This window comes from Dasypus novemcinctus, chromosome X (genome assembly GCF_030445035.2).
Source record: "Dasypus novemcinctus isolate mDasNov1 chromosome X, mDasNov1.1.hap2, whole genome shotgun sequence".
Lineage (NCBI taxonomy): Eukaryota > Metazoa > Chordata > Mammalia > Cingulata > Dasypodidae > Dasypus > Dasypus novemcinctus.
In genome coordinates, this window is record NC_080704.1 from 16,581,708 (window position 1) to 16,603,110 (window position 21,403).

At 39.0% G+C, this 21,403-nt stretch overlaps 2 protein-coding genes across 12 annotated transcripts in view; one reads left to right on the forward strand and one right to left on the reverse strand.

Annotated features, from left to right (window-relative positions):
* Positions 1–16,499, forward strand: part of GLRA2 (glycine receptor alpha 2) — a 184,006-nt gene extending 167,507 nt beyond the window's left edge. For all 11 annotated transcript variants that reach the window (XM_071213125.1, XM_004484316.2, XM_071213124.1 and 8 more), the window contains one exon: positions 14,266–16,499. In XM_071213125.1, coding sequence (XP_071069226.1) covers positions 14,266–14,544 — 279 coding nt within the window. In that variant the 3' untranslated portion in view covers positions 14,545–16,499. The remainder of the gene's footprint in view (positions 1–14,265) is intronic.
* The window catches only part of FANCB (FA complementation group B), a 214,778-nt gene continuing 193,826 nt past the window's right edge, over positions 452–21,403 (reverse strand). The window contains exons 12-13 of the transcript XR_009184463.2: positions 5,576–5,648; positions 452–530 (exon numbers count right to left, since the gene is read on the reverse strand). The gene's annotated coding sequence lies outside the window, so the exon portion shown is untranslated. The remainder of the gene's footprint in view (positions 531–5,575; positions 5,649–21,403) is intronic.

Sequence of the window (21,403 nt, forward strand, 5' to 3'; positions counted from 1 at the left end):
GGCAATTTTGATTTAATATATTAGAACCACCTTCAAAATTATAAGAGCAGCAAGAGACTTGGGGTTTAACTGAAAACCTCAGAAATGACGAAATAAAATCTTTGGCAAGGCAAAGATAATTGAAAGAGAAAAGACACCTGAATTGAACTGTTGCCACAGGGTTGATTATTTTAGAGCAGGGTTTCTTAAAACCAGATCAGAATGACCAGAAGTTTCTGGGAGGTCAAGGAAGGGCCTCGCAGGGCACAGCTTGTGGAGTACACTTTTGCAGCATTTGGGTCTGCATCTTCATTGTGGTTTGCTCTTCTAGACTTCGCAATTTTCATACGGAATCAGACTGTCATGGTTGGAAGGCACATTAATGGTCATAACCCACAAGTTACATTGATATCCAACATCTCCACCAAGTGGCTGAACATTTGAAAATCTCTAACAGTGGGGAATCCATTACCTCCCAAAGTGGCATGTTCCATGTTCAGTGAAGAGTGCGGTTAAAATTTCTTCCTCTTATGGCGTTGGATTCTGTCTCCCTGTAATAATGAACCATTGTTTCTGATTAGTTCCGTAGAGCCATTAGTACAAATGCAAGACTGTCTTCATAAGAGCCCTTCACTCATTTGAGAACTCCTGTCATGTGGTACTAGGCTCATTTCTTCTCAAGACCAGCCCTTCTAGTTCCTTTTATGGTTCCTCATGTGGTGTGCATTCAGAACCATTCACCACCCTGGAAACATTCACTTGCCCCTCACCCTGCCCTCAGGCTCTATTGTTTGTAGCTCATGATCTTACCCCTTTTCCTAACCAATGATCCAAAATCAGCAGTTCACAAGCTAGGATGACAACAGAATCTCTCAAGAATTTGAAAGAAGGGGATCTGAGATTCTAATTTGATGATAGTAAGGACTTGCGTTAAAAAAGTTCCCACAGAGTTGAGGGTGGGGTGGCCCAGTTGGAACAGGCATAATAAAGAAAGCTGAAAGGAGAGAAGCAGAGATGTGAGAGAACCAGCACCCCTGAGAGACTGGGAATAATCTCAGTCCTGACTTATTCATTGGTGGTCTCAGGCTAGGTAACCCTGCTTACACCATCACCAACATCATCCTCATTGCTAACGTTTATTGAGCACATACTATATTCTAGGCAGGATCTATGCCCTTTATCTGCATTATCTCACTTAATCCGCAAAAGCCCTGTAAAGAAGGTACCATTATTTCCATTTTACTTCTGAGGAGACAGGCATATAGAAATGGCTTACCCAGTGTTCGTGCTGGTTAGTGGCAGAACCAGGATTTGAACCCAGGAAGTCTGGCTCTAGCACCCAGGCTGCTCACTGCTACATGGTATTGCTTCCCCATCATTAGAGACTCAAGAGATTATCTCACAATAATTTTCTTATAGTAGTTCCTTACAAAAATTCCCCATTTACTTAAGCTACCATGAGTGGGTTTCTGCCCTTTGTAACAAATCCTTTCTGATTAAGATATAGGAAGGTGAAAGCATAATAACTCCTGGCCAAATGGAACAGACGAATGCATTTGAGCTGCTCTGTAACTGAACTAAAAAGCAGGTTCAAGTAACAAAATGAGGCTGCTTTTTTCCATGGGTTGCTTTTCTGTAATGTTCACATAGATCTTTCAGAGAGAGTGTATTCTGTAATACTATTACAGAATGAATGTCATCTAACTTTCCTTTACTTACTCTAGCATAACAGTCCCTTTTCCATAGTATCCTGGGATCTGAGCATGCCTTTACCATAACACATCATGTTATATTGTAATCATTTCTCTATATCAGGGCTTCTCATTCTCAGCACTATTGACGTTTGAGGGTAGATAATTCATTCTTTGTCATGGAGTACTGCCCTGTGGATTGTAGGAGAGTCAGCAGCATCTCTGGCCTCTACCCACCAGATGCCAGTAGCACTCCACACCCAAGTTGTAACAGGCAAAAACATCTTGAGACATTGCCCTATGTCCCTTGGGGGACAAAATCACCCTTTTTGAGAACCACTGGTCTACATGTTTTAGAACCCCTTTCCCATCCCATACAGGCTTCTTATGTCTTCAAGGGCAGGAGTCTGTCTTTTTAAATTTTGTTTCTTTCCAATGCTTGATACATTACGATGCCCAATAAATCCTAATTGAAGAAAACTATGGTAACTTGCATTGTTTTGTAGTTAAAAGTTTGGAGCACCTGTATCCCTCTATGTGAGTTTAGTCAGGATAACAGACACTAAAAGTACCACTGGAATAGGGGTTTAATGTCGAAATTAGGGTGTATATGAACGTGGGAGTAAGTGGGGGAGTAAAGTTCTAGGAGGCTATAGTCAGAAGATAGGACTTCAACCTGAGCTCTGGATAGAAAAGCAGTTGTTCACAGGGAAATGTGAGAAACTGCCATGCCTAGCTGCCGAAGTGATATCATAAAGTGGGAGCAAAAAGACAGGTCTGGAATGCCACTGGGTCTGAAGAAGCATCCTCATCTGACCTGCACTGACTCCCAAAAATAGTGGTCTCCACTTACTTGACTGTCACTTTCCAAATCTCCTGAGTTCCACTTACTAGCAGACTCTTAACACTCAGGAGGGGAATTCTGGAATTCTGGGAAAGGTAGTTCCAAGCGTCAGGCAGGTGTTTCGACAGTAGTGGAAGTGACAAAATGACAACGGATAATACCATGCAGAACCACTTGACATCGAGGGTGTAAATATATCTGTTTCCCTGGTCATGCCAATTATAATCTTACAATTATGTGAGTACAATGTTCTGTGATTTTCTTTTTACTTTATTACCCAATTGAAAGGAAATCTGGAAAAGGAGTGTAGGGGCCCTTAAAAGATCATAATGACCTAAAGGTGTATTTTGCTACAACTGCCAGGCACTGAAGTGTTTTGGAAAGAATCAGTTCCTTTCATTAATGAAATTCCATTCTGAGTTCACCTATACTGAAGGAAGTATGATAATATCCTGGAGAACTTGGCAGTCAAAATTATTTAAGATAGAAAGCAAGCAAATGCTTGGTGTGATCTGTCATTACTGCTATTGTTAGTGTTGTTTTTAGTTTGGCAGGAGGCTCATCCCCTGATATCTGTAAATCCTCATCTCTTCTCTCCAGTATGTGCTGTGTAGACACAGTCTCAGTGTTCACTTTACACCCTGAGCAGATGGCAATGATGTTAATAATCATCAGCTCATACTCCAAATGCTTCCTAGAATTTTAGTGTGTCTTTTGAGCACTCTTCCTAGACTGGAATTGACAGACTACTAGGAAAAAATTTCAATATGCAAGGCATTGCTTCCCTCTTGAGAAATCAAAACATCAGAACCACGTTGTTGATTTCTAAATTACTCTCTAAGACTACAACTGACATTAAGCAAAAACATTTTTGCTTTATAGAGTTTGAGCAGAAAGTCAAACAACTATTTTTAAACAATTACTTCCTGGCCATTAAAAATGTGGTTTGGTCCAAGGTAGAGTGAAATAGATATTCCACTTTGGAAAATTAGATTCAAAATATACATTCAAAAGATATATACTTCAGAGACCATATGGCCCATGAGGTCTAAAATATTTACTATCTGGCCCTTTATAGAAAATGTTTGCTGACTCCTGTGCTAGAGGAAGAGCAGCAGGAGTTGAGGTCCAGAGATAAAGGACACATTATAAGGACTGTTTTTTACTCTGAGTGAGATGAAGATTCACATTTAAAAAGGATCACTCTAGTTGCTGTGTTGAGATAGATATTATTGTTGGGGGATAGGGCTATAGTAAAAGTGGACCAGTCAGAAGACTAGAAGACTATTGCAGTAGTTCTGGTGGGGATTATTCTGATGAGTCACCATTGAGTGGCTCAGACCAGTGTGTAGTATTGGAGGTGGTGAGAAGTGACTAGATTCTGACCTGAAGATCAAAATGATTGGATATCATTATATTAGCCCCACATAGCTGCAAGGGAGGCTAGAAAATGCAATCTATCCATATGCATATATGTGTCCAGCTAAAGCAGTCATTCTCAAGTGGGGATGATTTTGCCTCCCAGGACACTTTTGGCATATTGGGAAACATTTTTGATTGTCACAAAGAGACATTTATGGTTGACGTAATTGGGGTGAGGAGTGTGTGTGTGTGAGGGGGATGGGTGCTACTAGCATCTAGTGAGTAGTCACCAGGGAAGTTGCTAAACATCCTACAATACAAAGCACAGCCCCTTACAACAAATAATGATCCAGTTCCAAATGTCAATAATGTTGAAGTTGAGAAACACTGAGCTAAAAAGAGATCCACTACTGAAAGAAGGAAAGAATGTTTCTTGGTGGATAACTAGGAGTCTTAACCCAACACCCTAAGCTCCCACTACCATAAAACATTTGTAGGTTTTCAGCACCATCAGTTTGGGGAACCCCTGCTCATACCACAGCTGAGCTCTGCTGGGCTGCCTGTTTGTCCTCCTTGCCCACACATTTTCTTCATGTTATTGGAGATGAGCTTTGTCATGAATCAGAGGCTCTGCTGGCATTTTTTATGCAGAGGCTTGTAAAAATAACATGTGTGATTGAGGCAATGAAGGAGATTTTGTGTTATGAGAGCTAAATGGTGCACAGCACCACAATGCAGATGTTAATTTGTTTCAAGAAGAATGTGAAGAGAATGCTCGATTAAATAGAATTTCAAGATTCAAAACTGCTATTTAGTGATAACCAAAGATTCATAGAATTTTTTACTTTTTACCCCAAGTCCAAATCAATGGCATATGAGTTCAACTACCCTTAATGTTATGCAAATATCCTTTTAGCTTTAGTTGTAGGTAATAACTGATAAGATCTAATTTATTGGGTGAAATATTTGCATATATCTAATACATATTGGCTTTTCATTTACCTACCCTTATTATTTTGATTTGTGAATAGATGTATGAATGAACATTTCCTTTTGTCCTGGAGTGTCTGCCTATTCAATTAATTTTCTTTGCATAGAAGTATGCATCTTCCTATAAGATTGTTAATAAGGTGGATCTAAATTAACATATTTTCACACTATCTGGGCTGATCACTGGCTTAACACTGGGCTAAAAAAAAAGTGTTCCAAATATAGACCATAAATACCACAATTCTTGAAGCTTCTTTTTTTAAGGCGGTACCAGGGACTGAACCCAGGACCTTGTACATGTGAAGCAAGTGCTCAACCACTTAGCTACACCTGTTCCCCAAATACCTCAATTCTTCCCCTGTCCAGATGGCTCCCTCATCTGTTTTGCTCATTGTTGTTGGGTTGTTTTTTTTTTTGCTTACTGTTTGTGCTCATTGTCTGTGTGTTGCTTTTGCTCATTGTCTGCTTGCTATTTGTTTTTTTTGTTTGCTTTTTTTTTCTTTAGGAGGCACCAGGAACTGAACCCATGTGGGAGGCAAGCACTCAACTATTTGAGCCACATCCATTCCCCCAAATACCTTAATTCTTGACTGACATTTTTGAATTTAGGTTTGCCCTAATTAGATATAAGTCCAATATACAAAAATTAACCACATAATAAATAAAGAGGTAATTTACCTTTTGCTTAAGAAGTATTTACTTTACGTACATGCAGTGTAGCACGATCCAGCCAAGTACTCTTCTAGATTACTGGGGACATCAAGATATGCAAGACCAGGTCCCTGCATTTGAGGGTTACATAAAAGAGGCAGACAAGTAAATAGCTGATTTTAACATAATGGGGTAGGCCCTGTTATGGAAGCATGTACCAGGTGCTGCAGGAGCAGAAGAGAGATGTATGGCCCAGGCTCAGAGGTCCAAAACAGGCATCCTAAATAGAATGATGATAGAGTGGATTCTTGAAGGACAAGCTGGAACTCTCCAGGTGAAGAGAAGTGGGGGGTAGTCTATGCAAAAGAAAGTCAAAAGGTCTTAAAACCCCATAAGAGAAGTAGGTATAAGGTAGACCTTGGGAGACCTTGACTATCACACAAAGGGGCTTGAGTGTGGCCATTAAGGAGATGAGAAATCATCAAAAGGCATTAGGCCTGGGAATGAAAGCAGGGGGCCAGTGGCATCAATTCCACTGCAGTGGAAGGCAGGGCAAGATAGATCATTTATGGGGCCCAGTGTAAAATGAAAATGTGTGTCCCTTGTTCAAAAATATTACAAATTTCAAGACAGCTACAGCAATGCATTAAATTAAGCATGGGTTCTTTTAAGTTCCGAGTCCTATGCAATCACACAGTTTGTACACCCATGAAGCCAGTCCTGGTAGATGGTATCAGGGCAGGGGTAAGAAGACATGAAGATCCTTGTCTGCAAGCTGTTTTCTCCCTGTTTGGGTAGAAAAGTCTTAAACATATCAACCAGCTAGAAAATCATCTCAAGGCAACATGCTAACCAGTGTTACAGTCTTATAAACTCAGAAAATGGTGAATCTCTTCATTTTAAAAATTAGGAAATGGAAGAGCAAAAGAAGTTGAAGGACTGTTCCAAACTCAAATATCTAGGAGATAATAAAGATAAGAATTCAACCCAACCCTTCCAATTCTAGTCCAGTGTTCTCCCTGTTTCTCTGTAATGTCTCGGCTCTTGAGTCTAGAATGAGACGGATGGGATGCAAGGACTTTGGGAAAGACAATTCAGAGGTACAGAAGGGAGATAAGCTAAGAGATCATCACTGTCCCCTCCCCTACCCATGGAGTGCTACATTTCTGAGCCCTTACTCAAAATCTAGAGGATCATTCCAAACACAATTACAGGGTAACTATTAAGGGCCAGGCATTGTATTAGGAGATGGACTACAGAGATTATTTTTGACACAATTCCAGGAGCTCACTCTAGTGAGTGAAGGCAGTAGTGGGAATCAGCTATGAAACTCCAAAACACCTATTTTTTAATATGATTGAAAAGTAAAAGTTTAAAAATAATAATATAAAGGAAAATTAGAAATGAATACTATATTCTTATAGACAGCCATATGGTCCTTTTCAAACTAGAGTCATCATGGGTGATTTGCTTATCATCCTATATATCCCAGCAGTATCACCCTCAATACCCTCACCAATGCTGGAGATTTCAGGCTCACCTGAACTCCAATAAACCTCTGCACATATCTTGAGAATATCTCTCATGTCATGTTCTGATCAGTTCTCTATGCCCTCCCCAGAAAAGGTCTCCAGTGTTTTAAGAGTGGATCTTATTCATCTTTGTGCTTCCAAAGTCAAGTCCAGTGCTTATTTATTCAACATTACTGTGTACTAGTTGATAAATAAATGGATTGACAGATGGATTCAGGGTGACTGTGAGTACCCTCCAAGTGGAAGGCCTGAGTGCAGAGAAACTTTCAGGGGATCTAGGAGAGAGAAGCAGGGTCAGCCATATTCAAGCAGGACTTCTCCCCATTTCACTCTTCTTCCATTCCTCTGCCCATTAGTTCCAATTTCTTCAATTGAAGACTTGATTCTTATGGATACCATCACACAAGGTTTTATCCCTCACTAATAATTTTAAATTGACATAACTGAACTACCTCATCAAACAAAGAGGTAATTTGTATTCTTTCACAGAGTTTTCACCTATCTCTAAGCCTTTCCTAATATTTTTTTGGAGATATTATTTTTCTGTTTTCAGTTTAGGTTTTATTGCCTTAAAATTGTATACAATTATGAGCACGCCTTGCTCTATGGAATGCAGATGCTATAGAAAACGTTGAGTGTAAATCACATTATATGAACTAAGTCATAAATTAAGTGAGTTTGGATTTATTGGCTATTGGAGTACCCTTCTACAAAATGCAAGAATTCCACCAGGAAATCAACAAGGATTTACTGAACACGTATTAGATGCTTGGTGCTGAATCAATTTCAAAGAGATCATTCTCTAAATTATCTATTTTGCATGGTTCAGAAACTTCTCTTGAAAGGAGGCATACCTGTATTTGGTTTTATAACACAGAAGAGACTGGCTGATGAGTAAATGTGATTCTCTGAAATGGTGCCCCTGAGAATGTCATCAGGTATAGCATTGGTCTCCTGCTGCTGCATTATTATGAGGTGAAGTCAAGATGTTTATTTTTAAAAGAGGGGGCACATCCCCTATCAACATCACATTACATTACAGTGCTGATAGTTCTTTGATGATGCAATTCCTGCAAAAAGGTGAATACTCGAATCTAAGCAGTGATGCTGTATCCCAGTTGGCTAAACGAAGGCACAGTTGCTCTTTGTAGGGCAAGTTTACCTAGCATGGCTTACCTCTCTGAAGTCTCTTACTTTGATTGCTTTTCTTTAAATTATCCACCACTATCTATGTGTGTGTGAGTGTGTATATGTGAATGTGTGTAAGTATGTGTGGGTGTCTGTGTGTATATATTTAAGTGTGTGTGTGTGTCTACATTAATGTGTGTGTATATATATATATACACACACACGTATATGTGTGCACATATATGAGTGAGTGTTAGTAATTTGTTTACTTGTTATCATTGGTTTCCCCCACTGGATTGTAAACTCCATTAAAGCAGAAACTTTGTCTTGTCCACTGCTGTGTCCCCACAGCATAGCTGGCACATAACAGGCAGTCAATAAATATTTGTTGAATATATGAATACATGAATAGCAGGTGCTCAATAAATGAATACCAGTAGCACCTTCTTCAAAAATCAATGAGAATGATATCCTGCATTGAAAAAGAGTTTATCCATTGATATGTTTTTCTTTTGGAAAAAGTGCCTTTAAAAATCAACCCAGAATAACACTGACAGTTTTAAATCTCATCACATTACTATGCAAAAGGGATTAAATTTAGTTTACCTTATTTCACCTTTGTTATTCCACAAAGTTTGATCAGACACCTCATCCATAATCTTGAATGGAAGCTTTGTGGGGTTTAATAGAGACAGATTCATAAAAATCAAAGATTTCTAGAGCTGTAAGGCAACATGGTATACTTTTAGAATCAAACTAGACTGAAATCCCAGCTTCAACCTTTATTAGCAATGTCACTTTGAAGTCACGTAACTTCTCTCAGCCTTAGTTTCCTCAGGAAACATGTGACTTGCAGGGTTGATTTGGTGACAGGATTGATGGTTATTTTAAGCACATTATACATAATCATAATCAACAAATGATATTTATTTGTTATTCATATCTATTCCCAAGTCCCCATAATGGTGGAAATTGCAGTCCCAAGAACTGAAGAATTTCTCATGGACACCTACCTTGTCTGAATTCAGGTGATATAAATCACCAAGCCTGCAAAAAGGCATCAACTAGCCATCATGTGCTCTGGGGACTTTGGGGGTCAAAATCCACTGTTTGAGACTCCATTATGTGCCTTGTGTTTATTGAAGCTCACTACAACCTTCAGTTCCAACTGAGCAATTTCCTGTTTCAACAGAAGAGAGACTCAGTTCAATCCAATAATCTGTGTTAGAAATGTGATAGACAACCAATCCAATGTCCACAGAGAAAAGGTGGCATTGGAGTGGGAAAAGTGGACATGGTGGCTAATGGGTATGGGGAATGGCAGGAAGAGACGAGATGTAGAGGCGTCTTAGGGACTTGGAGCTGCCCTGGATGGTGCTTCAGGGGCAATCACCGGACATTGTAAATCATCACAGGGCCCACTGGATGGAATGGGGGAGAGTATGGGCCATGATGTGGACCATTGACCATGAGGTGCAGAGGTCCCCAGAGACGTACTTACCAAATGCAATGGATGTGTCATGATGATGGGAATGAGTGTTGCTGGGGGGGGAGTGGTGGGGTGGGGGTGGTGGGGTTGAAGGGGTCCTCATATATTTTTTTTAATGTAATATTTTTACAAAATCAATTAAAAAAATAAAAAATAAAAAAAAATAAAAAAAAAGAAATGTGATAGAAACAATTTTCCCCGCCACAGTTTTTAAGAGTCATTTTATTTCCTCCTCTATTGAGCACAGAGAAAAATCAGAAATATGGGCTCATTTTATAAGTGCCATATTCTTTAATTATATAGAAATCATTTGCTTCTAACAAATGATTCACTATAATGCAATTCTGATGACCTTTAGATCTAATTTCATATCTGGACAAGTTATTCCAAGCCCAAGAATGAGAAATCAGGGTGGAAGATTTACAATCAGTAGAATTGATGAATAAAATTTTAAAAATTAGATAATAAGTTTCCAACAAATTGCATAGTACCATTACAATGCTTCATAGAGCTAAGATTTTATCAAAGTGGGATATAGAAATTGGATGTATTGAGACTTTGACTGGATATTAATTTTCCATGGGAATTTTACTAAACAGTGGATAACAAATTAGAGTCAGCTAGAAATGTCTGTTGCTCAAATTTACTGAGGATGGTGGGTCAGCAGCACTAGTTAACTAACTGGGTCCCTGGCTAACTAGAAGAATTAGAGACTAAATGGCTAAAATTCTTTCCTTGCTGGGAAGATGCAACTGTCTCTTCCTGTGAATACATTCAACTAAGTTATGACTACAGATTGTTCTTTATTTTAGCTTCAGTTTATCCATGACTCAAACTCATCTCCATTTTGCCCTCATATAAGAATCTTGCCATATTACCATAACATTTTATTCTGAACCTACTATAAAAGTAATTAGTCATTCATTATAACATAGAAAATTCAAATTGGGTGCAATTATGTTTTCTGAATCAAAATCATACCCTTTGATGTGGATTATTTAAGGTTCTACATTTTAAAGATACTGAATGAGTCATAATGGTAGATAAGAAGACCCTTAAACTAACATACATATCTCCTGCATATAAAAAATTAAATGGATAATTTCTACCTAGGACAGATTTATTTTTGTGGTAGAGAATTTTAAAGAATTGATTTAATTAACTATAGCTATGCTTAGAAGCATAATTTGAAATACTGTTGAATGAATGATGAAAGTATGTTCAAGCATAGGGAAAACTCTTAAAATTCCCTTTTATTCATCTTTCAACAAATGTTTATTAAACACCCACTGTTTGCATGGCAATGTATGACACAATGATATTCAAACCTAGCATCATTCTATGCTAGCTCTGGTAGTTAATTGAATGAGACAATTTTTGGGTGAAAGTATCTGAGGAAAGACTACAGAAATTAAATGAATGAGTTTCTTTTTGTTTTATTTTCCAAAAAAAGATGTTCCTAGCTAAGTATCCTCTCTGTTTCTACAGGGGCCCAGGAATTTAAAAGAAATAATCTTATCTCACTCAGGCACTGAACTATATGCTTACTCATGAGTTTCTAAATGCTTATAGAGGTGAGAACAGCAATTTGGAAGCGTCTACAGATATGGAAAGGAAAAAAAAACAGCACAGTAAATTTAGGCAGATAAGAGGAAATTTATTTTGAGGGGATGTTTCCATTTGAAAAGTAATTTTAGACTTAATAATATAGAATAGGTTCAGCATTTTAGAGCTGGACATTAGAGCTCATTGAGACCACTGGTTTCCAATCTTTTGCATTAGAATCAGTGGATTTTTAAAAATATAGATCCTCAGAGATTCTGATTCATTTGGTCTGAAAGGGGATGAGAGTGGAAGCAGTCACAAATCATAAAAGCCCTCTAGCAGCCAAAATTGAGACCCACAGATCTGGTCCGGTCCCTGCATTTTTTGACATGACGTCTTTGAGAAGTTAAAAGTATAAGTAGCTGGCCCAAGGTCATCATAGCTTATAACTCCTGAAACTAGGCCTAGAACCAAAGTATCCAAATTCTCAGTCTGGAACCCTCTTTAAACAACTGACACCATTTTGACTTCATACTCACACACTGTTTGGGATCTAACTAGCTGTAGTTAGGAAGTCCAAGACGATCTAGAACCCATGTAACAAGAAAGTCCCCTCCTCCTAATGACCTGGATGCTTCTTTCCTGCCAAGTGCTGAGTAAGTCTTGGGATGGTTACAATGACACTGTAATGATTAATGAATCTGTATTATTTTGAAATACTTCCCTTATTTGAAAGTTTTATATTCATAAAATACATTATTCACATTTTAAAGCAAATTTACTATTTGAATCGAGTCCACTTTAACTCTTCATTATGGAGCTTAAATGGCTGAGCACTTGGAAGTACGGGGATGTCAGGCCAGGTTTTCTCTGCCAGCTTCATTATATAATAGGATGACCTCTTCCACCAGTGACTAAAGGCTCCCTGTGGATAAGGCTCTTGTCTAACTTCATCAACTATCTCCCCAGCACTTAACACAGTGCTTGCCATAGAGTAAACACTCAACAATTAATTGCTGAATGAAATAGCCTTTATTACATTTTCTTAATAAATGAGACAGAGTGTCTTGAACCAACTTGTGCATGGCAATCCAATATCAATTGAAGTATTGAAGAGATGTCTTTATAAAGTAGTGGTTTTATAGTTCCTTTATTATAAGAGCTTTGGCTTGATTTTCATCATATAAGTAGGCTGACCGAAGGTTATAATTCATGTATTTTGTTGGTAGCACAAGGTGCATTCGTTAATAAGAACTATTAATGCATCAAGGAAATAAGCCTTCCATTTTCTAGCCTGATTTTCCTCGAGATCAGATCTACACACTGAAGAACGGTATGGAGTGTTTGGCAACTATTCGCACCAGCTATCTCTTCAGCTCAAGTTCCCCTGAGTTCTTGCCAGATTGCCATGCAATGTTTAGCCATGTTTAGGGCTGGCTCCATGAGAGACACTGTATTATGGGGGCAATGCAGAGAAACCCCCAAAATTTCAAGGACATTGTTGGCCTCTCCTCTTTGTTTTCAGGCTGCATGTACACAGAGGGAAGCGGCACCTGGATACTAATATAGTTAAGTGAACCATGGGGAGAACAATCTGTCCTCCTTTTCAGCTTCTGAAGTGACCCATCAGAGCACATATACTATAATCTAATCTAATGCCTCTGAAGTCCTTGCACCTGTCTTTAAACCACATGCTCTCTCACTCTCCATTTTGCACACGATAAAGTGGGATAAACTGAAATAGCTCTTCTCTCCTACCTTACCTATCCAAGGATCTGTTAACCTCAAAAGACTCACTTGCATACTCAAGATACAATTTGTTCTTACCATACCGTTTGGGTTACAGGTGGGCTCCCATTCATATTACGTGAAAAGTCCTTCATTCAGTATACCTCCTCTTTGTGGCTGAAGGCACTGCTGAAGTGCAATAAACATTGGGGAAATAAAAGTAAGAGCAACTTTCCGTGTGTTTTGGGAAACATAAACCATTAATTATTACCTGTCAAGAGAAAGAATGCAATACCTCTGGTGACTCAAAGGGATTGCATAGCAAGGTGGAAGGCAATATTCGGGATGTAAAAGAGGATGATTTAATCTATGGCTACTTAGAACTAAATTTTTATGAAGCAGTTCATTTCAATCCCACCATTTTCGCCCCCGCTTCTGGCCCAACCACACACCCAGATCCAATACAGTTGTCTTGACTAAGGCTATTTGCTCTTTACCCTGAGGAATAGATACAATTTATCAGTCCTTTGTCTAATTCATATAGAAATAATTTTAAAAATCAGCACAAAATACCAATAACATCAGCTTTTAATATGTTAGAGACATAGCCAGGCAAAGAATCAATGTTAAAAATTGATAGTAGAAAATTAGGTGTGGTGGAAATATTCAACATCAAATAATGAATATTTAATCTCTACTATATCACTGAGATGAACTAGAGGACTGGAGGGTGTACATTTAAGGAGTTAATCTTAGATCTACACATGGACATTCACATTTTGCAAGTGAGCCTCTCTTAAAACCAATGTTAATGGAAGGAATTTTGCTTTCATTAACATAACAACTAGAAGTGTCTGGCCACATAACTAGAAGTGTATAGATCAGGGCCAGGCACCTAGCAGGGGCTAAGTAAATTATTTTTGAATTAATGAATGGATGAGTAAATGAATAAATGATCCTGTTCATAGATTTACTGTGTAATATAGAGATTTGGAGAATGGGCTTCGAAATGGTCTATTCAAATCTATGGATTAGTAAATAGATTATGGGAAAATCATGGATGAGTCTAACATAGGTGTTTTCTAGTTTTGTAGTTCATTAAAATGACCACAAAGTCATCATTCTTAATTTCTTAGCCTGAAAAGTTAATGAACTGTATCTGTTCGATGAATAATTGCGTTGAATTTGAAAGAAAACACCCCATTCCAGAACTCCTGCTCTGCCAGTTAACTGTGATTTATCCTTTTACTTCAGAAGAATTTGAAGCATCTTCCATCTGACTTGACTGACAACCAACCTATGCTTCCTCTGTCTTTATTCTCCCAGGGAGAAGATGTGACTCGTGAAAGTCGTTTTAATTTCAGTGGTTATGGGATGGGTCACTGCCTCCAAGTGAAAGATGGAACAGCAGTCAAGACCACACCTACCAATCCACTCCCACAACCCCCAAAAGATGCAGATGCCATCAAGAAGAAGTTTGTGGACCGGGCAAAAAGAATTGATACAATATCGCGAGCTGCCTTCCCATTGGCCTTCCTCATCTTCAACATCTTTTACTGGATCACATACAAAATCATTCGGCATGAAGATGTCCACAAGAAATAGGTGTGCCCTACAGACCCTGGGACCTTCTTGCCCAAGTGTTGTGCTTGTAAATACATGGTGAAAATGTCTTAATATCACTTTGACAGAGGAGAAGACTGGGGAGGGGGTGGTGAGGGAGGGAGTATCATGGGGGTGGGTTTCCTGGCACCTACATTAAGAAAGAGAAATTATCTGGGCCATGAAGGAAAATGTTTGAAAAAGTAAGGTGTTACAGAATCACATGAGCATAATTCCCTTCCTATAGTCTTTAGCATTGTTCTTTCAGATAGATGATGCATCAGTCAGACATGATATGCGGGGTCAAATTCTTGAGGGCTATTTGCCTTTTGGCTTGCTTTAGTTTGATTTTGACTAATTCTGGTACTGAAAAGTTAGCTTAAGAAAACCACGAAATGAACACGCTTACCACCTGACCATAGTGACTAGCCTATAGTGAGTCAAGGACCAAACTTTTTCAGGAAAATGCTGCCTCATTTTTAAAACCAGCCTCCTGAGCTACATTCTTTACAATGTAATCAGTGTTTCACCTGAGAAATCCTTTTGTGGGTTGTCAGTTATTTCTACTTATCCAGAAAGCAACAACAAAAAAGGAACACCAATCACAAAGAGCAGATTTTTACTTGACTGTCTCTGTGGGTGTGCATTTTTCTTTCCTAGAAGTAATTTTGGAGTTTAAATTGTGTACTCTGTGGTTGATTTGATAGTATACCCTTTTTCTGTGAAGAAGAATCAGGGCAGTCTCCCCACACTCTGGGCCTGAAGACCTGAGCACCTACCAGAGGTGACCTAGGTCTGGTGCTGAGCTTCCTAGTGGCCTGAGAAGAATGGAAGCCAGCCAGGCCCTGAACCAGCATCAGGAGAATGAAAAATCACCCCCTGTGCAGGAAAAACGCCCTCTGGTGGCCATCAGCTGCTCTCTAGAGGATGTACCCCTCGCCTGACTAAAGCTGTAGCTCTTGCTCCCAGGCACCTCCTTCATTCCCCCCAGGCAGAGGTGGGCATGTTGTCTGTGCTCTTGCCGTTCCTGGATTCCATGTGTTCTAGAAAATTCCCTCTCAAGGGCAAGGTTTTTTAAAAAATCCATCTCAGCCTTCTGGTAAGCAGAGAAATTTATAATATTTATTGGAGATAAATAAATGAAATCAGTCAGAGCAGAAATGTACCCCAATGCCAGGGAAGCACCAAGCTGAGTAAGGTTAGAGATGTGAGAGACCCCACTTAGAAGGGGGCTGGGCAAGTCCAGACCATCTGAGCCATGATGGGGAAAGAGCTTCTCCTCCACTGCAGGGTGGAGGATTGGGGCTCTGGGAGTCTAGTTTGAAGGCTGCACAGCTTTGAGGGAAGCTACAGGTGAAGACTCAGGCAGAAAACTTGGCCTTAGCAGTGACATGGTGTTGAGAGATTTCTGGATCTTTCTATAATTGTTCACCCCCATCTTGTTAGGACAGATCCAAGTTAGCACACTATATATTTTCTTTTTCGTTTTGGCTATATTTGCGTGTGACTTTAAGCGCCCAGTATGACTTAGCTATTGTATCCCCTCCGTCACACTATTTATGCAAATGGTGTGTCCCCAATGGTGTAGTTCTGGTTAGCTTGAACTTTCCATTTCTGCTCTCACGGTAGGTGTAAGCACTAGTCCTAATGTCGACAGACCCCTGATTTCTATTGTCAATCCAAGTGTCTATCGTTTTAAATACCCTTGACTAACTTAAAGAATTTTGAAATTGTACTGTGATTTTCATAACCTGTTACCTTTTTGGTACCAGAGCTACATGGGTTGAATCCTGGCTACGTGTTTTAAGTAAGAAAAAAAAAAAGACGTATTTTTGCTTACTCAGATAAAAAGCCAACCTGTAAAAATATAATGAAAAATTAAATTTTACATGTGCTGTAAAAGGGGTTATTTTAAAAATTATTTGTTCAAATTCAATAAAGCTAAGTGTGCCACAGAATATCTCTAGAGTCTCTAATTTTGCACTAAAATGAAAATAATTTAGATGATAATGATAACTTGGATTTTTGTATCTGGTCTTCTTTATAAGCTTGGCATAATGATATAGCTATTATAGTACTGGTGCTGGTAATATCCCTATGGAAAAATGTTATTCTCATTGTAGAAAAAGGGAAACAGAGGCACAAAAGCATTAATTAGCATTGTGAGCAGAATCTAATACTGGATGCTTCATTTGTGATATAGAAGGGTTCCAAAAGCACTGGGAAATCATAAAATAGCCAGATGAAAAAAATGTAAAAGATCAACCCATCCCATTCTGATTTTTGCCAAGATTGGAATTTCAAGATGAAAAAGTCTGAGAACTCCAATGAAGTTGAGGTAATCTATCTAGATCCTTATAGATTTTCCTTAACCACGTATTATATTAACCATAATATTCTTAGGAAGATGCAGATTGATAAATCAATGTTTATGGCCTTTTAAAATGGGGTGGCATAGTGCAGAGCGGCTGAAAGCATGGATTTTGGAGATAAACTAACTCTGCCATCTATCAACAGTGCAATCTTTGATAAGATACCTGCCTTGTCCTGTTTCATAGAGTTTTAAGAGGACTGACTGAGAAAAATGCAGGTAAAGCCACTGGCATCAAGTATGAAATATAGTAAAGTCTCAATAACTAATAGATAATCATTATTATGAATAGTATTGGTTATCCACTGGGCAAGAAGCTTACAACATCTAGCCTTGGCAAGTTTAATACCATGTTTTTGCAATATTCCTAAAACACCATTTCTGTCTTACTGCTCACTGGTTTCCAAACAAATAATTCCTCTACAATGTTACTGGAGATTTTGTTTAGGCCATTTTTCTTTTGTGACAGTATTTGAGGGAAAACAGTTCAAGAGTAAAATCATGGCTCTGAGAAAAAGAGCTTATTATCTATTTTCATTAGATTGGAAGTTTCTGGAAGAAAGTGGCTATGTTTTCATGGGTTCCTGCGATGCAGAATGGATATTAACACTAGCTAGAGGCAAATGTTGCTGAAGGAGGGTATGCTGTGCCTGTTGACAAGGGTATGAAAGTTTTTCCCAACTAAGAAATGCCATAAAGTAACCAACTACTGCCTCCACTTTTCATATAGTAGATTACTAGGGGATTTGTCCTTTAAACATTTTTAAATTCCAACCAGTTGGATTTAAGAACGTATCGGCATGACTTAAGGCTTAGGACTCTTGCATTTTCAAACACCTCAGTCCTAAGCAGATTCTGTAAACAGACTAGCTGTGGTGTTTTTTTTTAAAGCCTTCCAAACAGTGCTACCATTAAGCTCCTCTTCTATGCCACTACACAGAACTGCCAAATTCTGAAAGCAAAATTTCCAAGAGATTAAATGAATATTATTTTACATTTCGCTTAATCCATTAATATCAAATAAGAAGGCTCTAACCAAAACACAGCACAAAAATTCATATCATATGATTCACAGCTTTGGAAAAGAAAAAAAGTCCATTCACAATTTGTTCTAGGATTTATGCATTTCCTAGTTTAAACCTGAGACCAATTTGTGGGCTGAATCTAAATCCATCTGCTAAATATTCTCTTTGAAATCTTCCAACCTATGCTGAAAACTTTGTCTTAGTGTTTCCAATTTGGGTTTGTTTTTCTTAAGTATAATTTGAATGATTCAAGGAATACATATATATATATATATTCTTCATAGATCACAAAGTAGAAGAGCTAAAAATAATGCATAACCTCATATTCATATATTGCTTTTAACATATCAACATGTTTTAATGTCTACGTTGGCATTTGATTCTAATGACAATTGTCCAAGTAACCAGATGTAAAGCACCAATACCCATTCTTTGATTGATAAACGGAAGTCCCAGGATTTAAGTGCCTAGTCCAATATCACCTATCACATTAGAGACTGAATGACTAGCACAGTTTGTTTCCTAATTCCTCGATTATATCCTTTCACTATACTCACACTGTCTAGGAAAATAAAAGCCTGGAAAAGTATAAAAGTCATGGAACTACTGACCCATCTTCATAGATAACAAAATAAGCTGGCAAAGGAGGGCATATAACAGAACATTTCTGTTGAAAATGCCTAAGAGAAACAGCTCAAAATTGTGCATACAGTATTAAGAATATCTTCAAACAGACTATACCTTGTGTAATTGAATGGCCAAAAAGATACCAGGTTGAAAAAAAAATTAACAGAATTTGATCCATGATGCATTTATTTCCATTTTTGAAGGTGGGAAAACCACCTTTGTTTTGTCACACATGTCTCCACATAAGAAAAGATTCAATATTCCTATTCTGGTGCAAATGCGTTTGGTGAAAACAACCTGTAATCTATTCCCCCAAATTGAGGGCAGTGTGTATTAGATGTTTTTAGATGATAAGCCAGCATTTAGAAAATACATTTTCACTTTGATGCAAAAGATTCGTAAATAGGTGGCTTTGCCTTCAAAGAGAACAGAGCTCAGAGGTGCCTGATGAGCTCTTTGTGAAGTGTGCACTGTATTCAGCCCCCTGAATTCTTTCCTTTCTAATTACTCCATGAGCTTTTCACCATATATCCCAGGTAGAGAAAGTTAGAAAGGGCAGTTCCTCTCCTTTAAATCATTCTACCTCCACATGATTATTTGTCCACTTTTCTGGAAGGCATGTGGAAAGGCATGTTTGTGGAGTTGGATCTGAGTTCAAACTCCCCCTCGGACTCTTATTAGCAGAAAGTCCTTGGGCAATGGTTTAATTCCCAGGGATTGGGATTTTGTAAAATATATTAATATCTACCTTATTCAATTGTAGGTGAGAATTAAGTTGATTAGTACCAGCCCCTGAATGGGTGCTGAATAAATGTTAGTTCTTATCTCCCTCCCCACCCTCCTTTAATTAATTAATATTTTCTTTCACTAATGATGCCATTGAGAGCCTACAGTCCAGGAATGTAGTCTGTCCTGTGTGGTCTACTGTAACTATTGTAATTTTAAAAGCATCATGCAAACACCAAAAAGGTTGGTTGAAAGTGAAAAGACCATATCTGGAGACAGTCTGAATAAACTTCATGGATAAAAAGGTCAACTGTTTTGTTTTGTTTTTTGTCTCACTTTGACCTAATACAGAAAGGAAAACAGTTTCCTGATTTAAATGTTGGCATAACTGGGGCCAGAGAGGAGAAGTCATTTGGAGGACTTTTACTATATATAACTAATATCGGTATAGCATGAGAACAATTTAGAGGTTGTTTTCCTAGCAAGTCTGCCAAACCATCCTGTGAGCACAGGGATGGTAACCTTGGGCAAGTTTCTCTCACAGCCTCAGTTTCTTCCCCTGAAAAATGGAGAAGGCCTGATGGAGTAGGCATCCAGTGTATGATACATCATCACCGTCACCATCATCTCCATCATCACCATCATCATCACCATCACCATTATCATCATTTTATAGATAAGGCAACTGAAACACAGCAGAGTTAAGGTACTGGTCCAATGTCACCAATGTGGGTCTGGCCATCAGGTACTAGCTGTGCAACTTGAGGCAATGTCCAAAAAATGGAGATAATGATATTTTCCCCACCTGCCCACCTTTCAAGACTGCTGTGCAAATCAAACACACCACAAATGTCAAAGTTATCTGAGAAACATTTTATGGATGCAGAAACTGGGGTTCAGGGAAGTTCAGTAACTTGCCAAGGGCAGACAGTTCATAAGAGTCATCACCAAGTTTCAAACTGAGCAGTCTTTCTGCAGAATTCATGCTTTCAGTCATCACATTATATTGCTTCTTCAATAAAATAAATTATGGTGGAATAGATGCTATTACCTTCTATACCCATTACTAAATTCCCCTCTGAGACTTCTATACAGCATTTTGTATATTTCTTTTCTTTTTTTTCCTAAAGATTTATTTATTTATTTCTCTCCCCTTCTCCACGCCCCCCCCCCCCCGGTTGTCTGTTCTCTGTGTCTGTTTGCTGCGTCTTCTTTGTCCACTTCTGTTGTCATCAGCCGCACGGGAATCTGTGTTTCTCTTTGCTGCATCATCTTGTTGTATAATTTCTCCGTGTGGGTGGTGCCATTCTTGGGCAGGCTGCACTTTCTTTCGCGCTGGGCGGCTCTCCTTACGGGGCGCACTCCTTGCACATGGGGCTCCCCTATGCAGGGGACACCCCTGCATGGCAGGGCACTCCTTGTGCACATCAGCGCTGCACATGGGCCAGCTCCACACGGGTCAAGGAGACCCGGGGTTTGAACCGTGGACCTCCCATGTGGTAGGTGAACACCCTAACCACTGGGCCAAGTCTGCTGCCTGTATATTTCTTTATTATAGCTCTTATCATATCATTTTTTCCTATTTTTTAAAAGATTTTATTTATTTATACCGCCCCCTTGCCGCTTACTTGCTGTCTGCTCTCTGTGTCTATTCGCTGCACATTCTTCTGTACTTGCTTGTCTCCCTTTGTTGTGTCAGCTTGCTGCGCCAGCTCTCCACGGGGTGCGGGCCATCAGCTCTAGACGGGGTGTGGGCTGTCAGCTCTCCGTGGGGTGTGGGCCAGCTTGCCTTCACAAGGCAGCCCTGGGAAGCAAACCTAGGGCCTCCCATATGGTAGACAAGAGCCCAATCGATTGAGCCACATCTGCTTCCCTTATCATTTTAATTATTCATTTCTCCTACCAGCCTAGGAGATTTTCAAGGATACCAAGTGTGTCTAATTTTTCATCGCCTTCTTGGCACCTAATCCAGTATAAGATACATAGAGACTCAGCCAGATATAGCTTAGTAGGTGAACATGCAAGCTCTGGAGTGACATTGCCTGGGATCACATTTTAGTTCTGCCACTTACGAGCTGTGTGACTCTGGGCAAAGGTTCCAAACTCTCTGTGT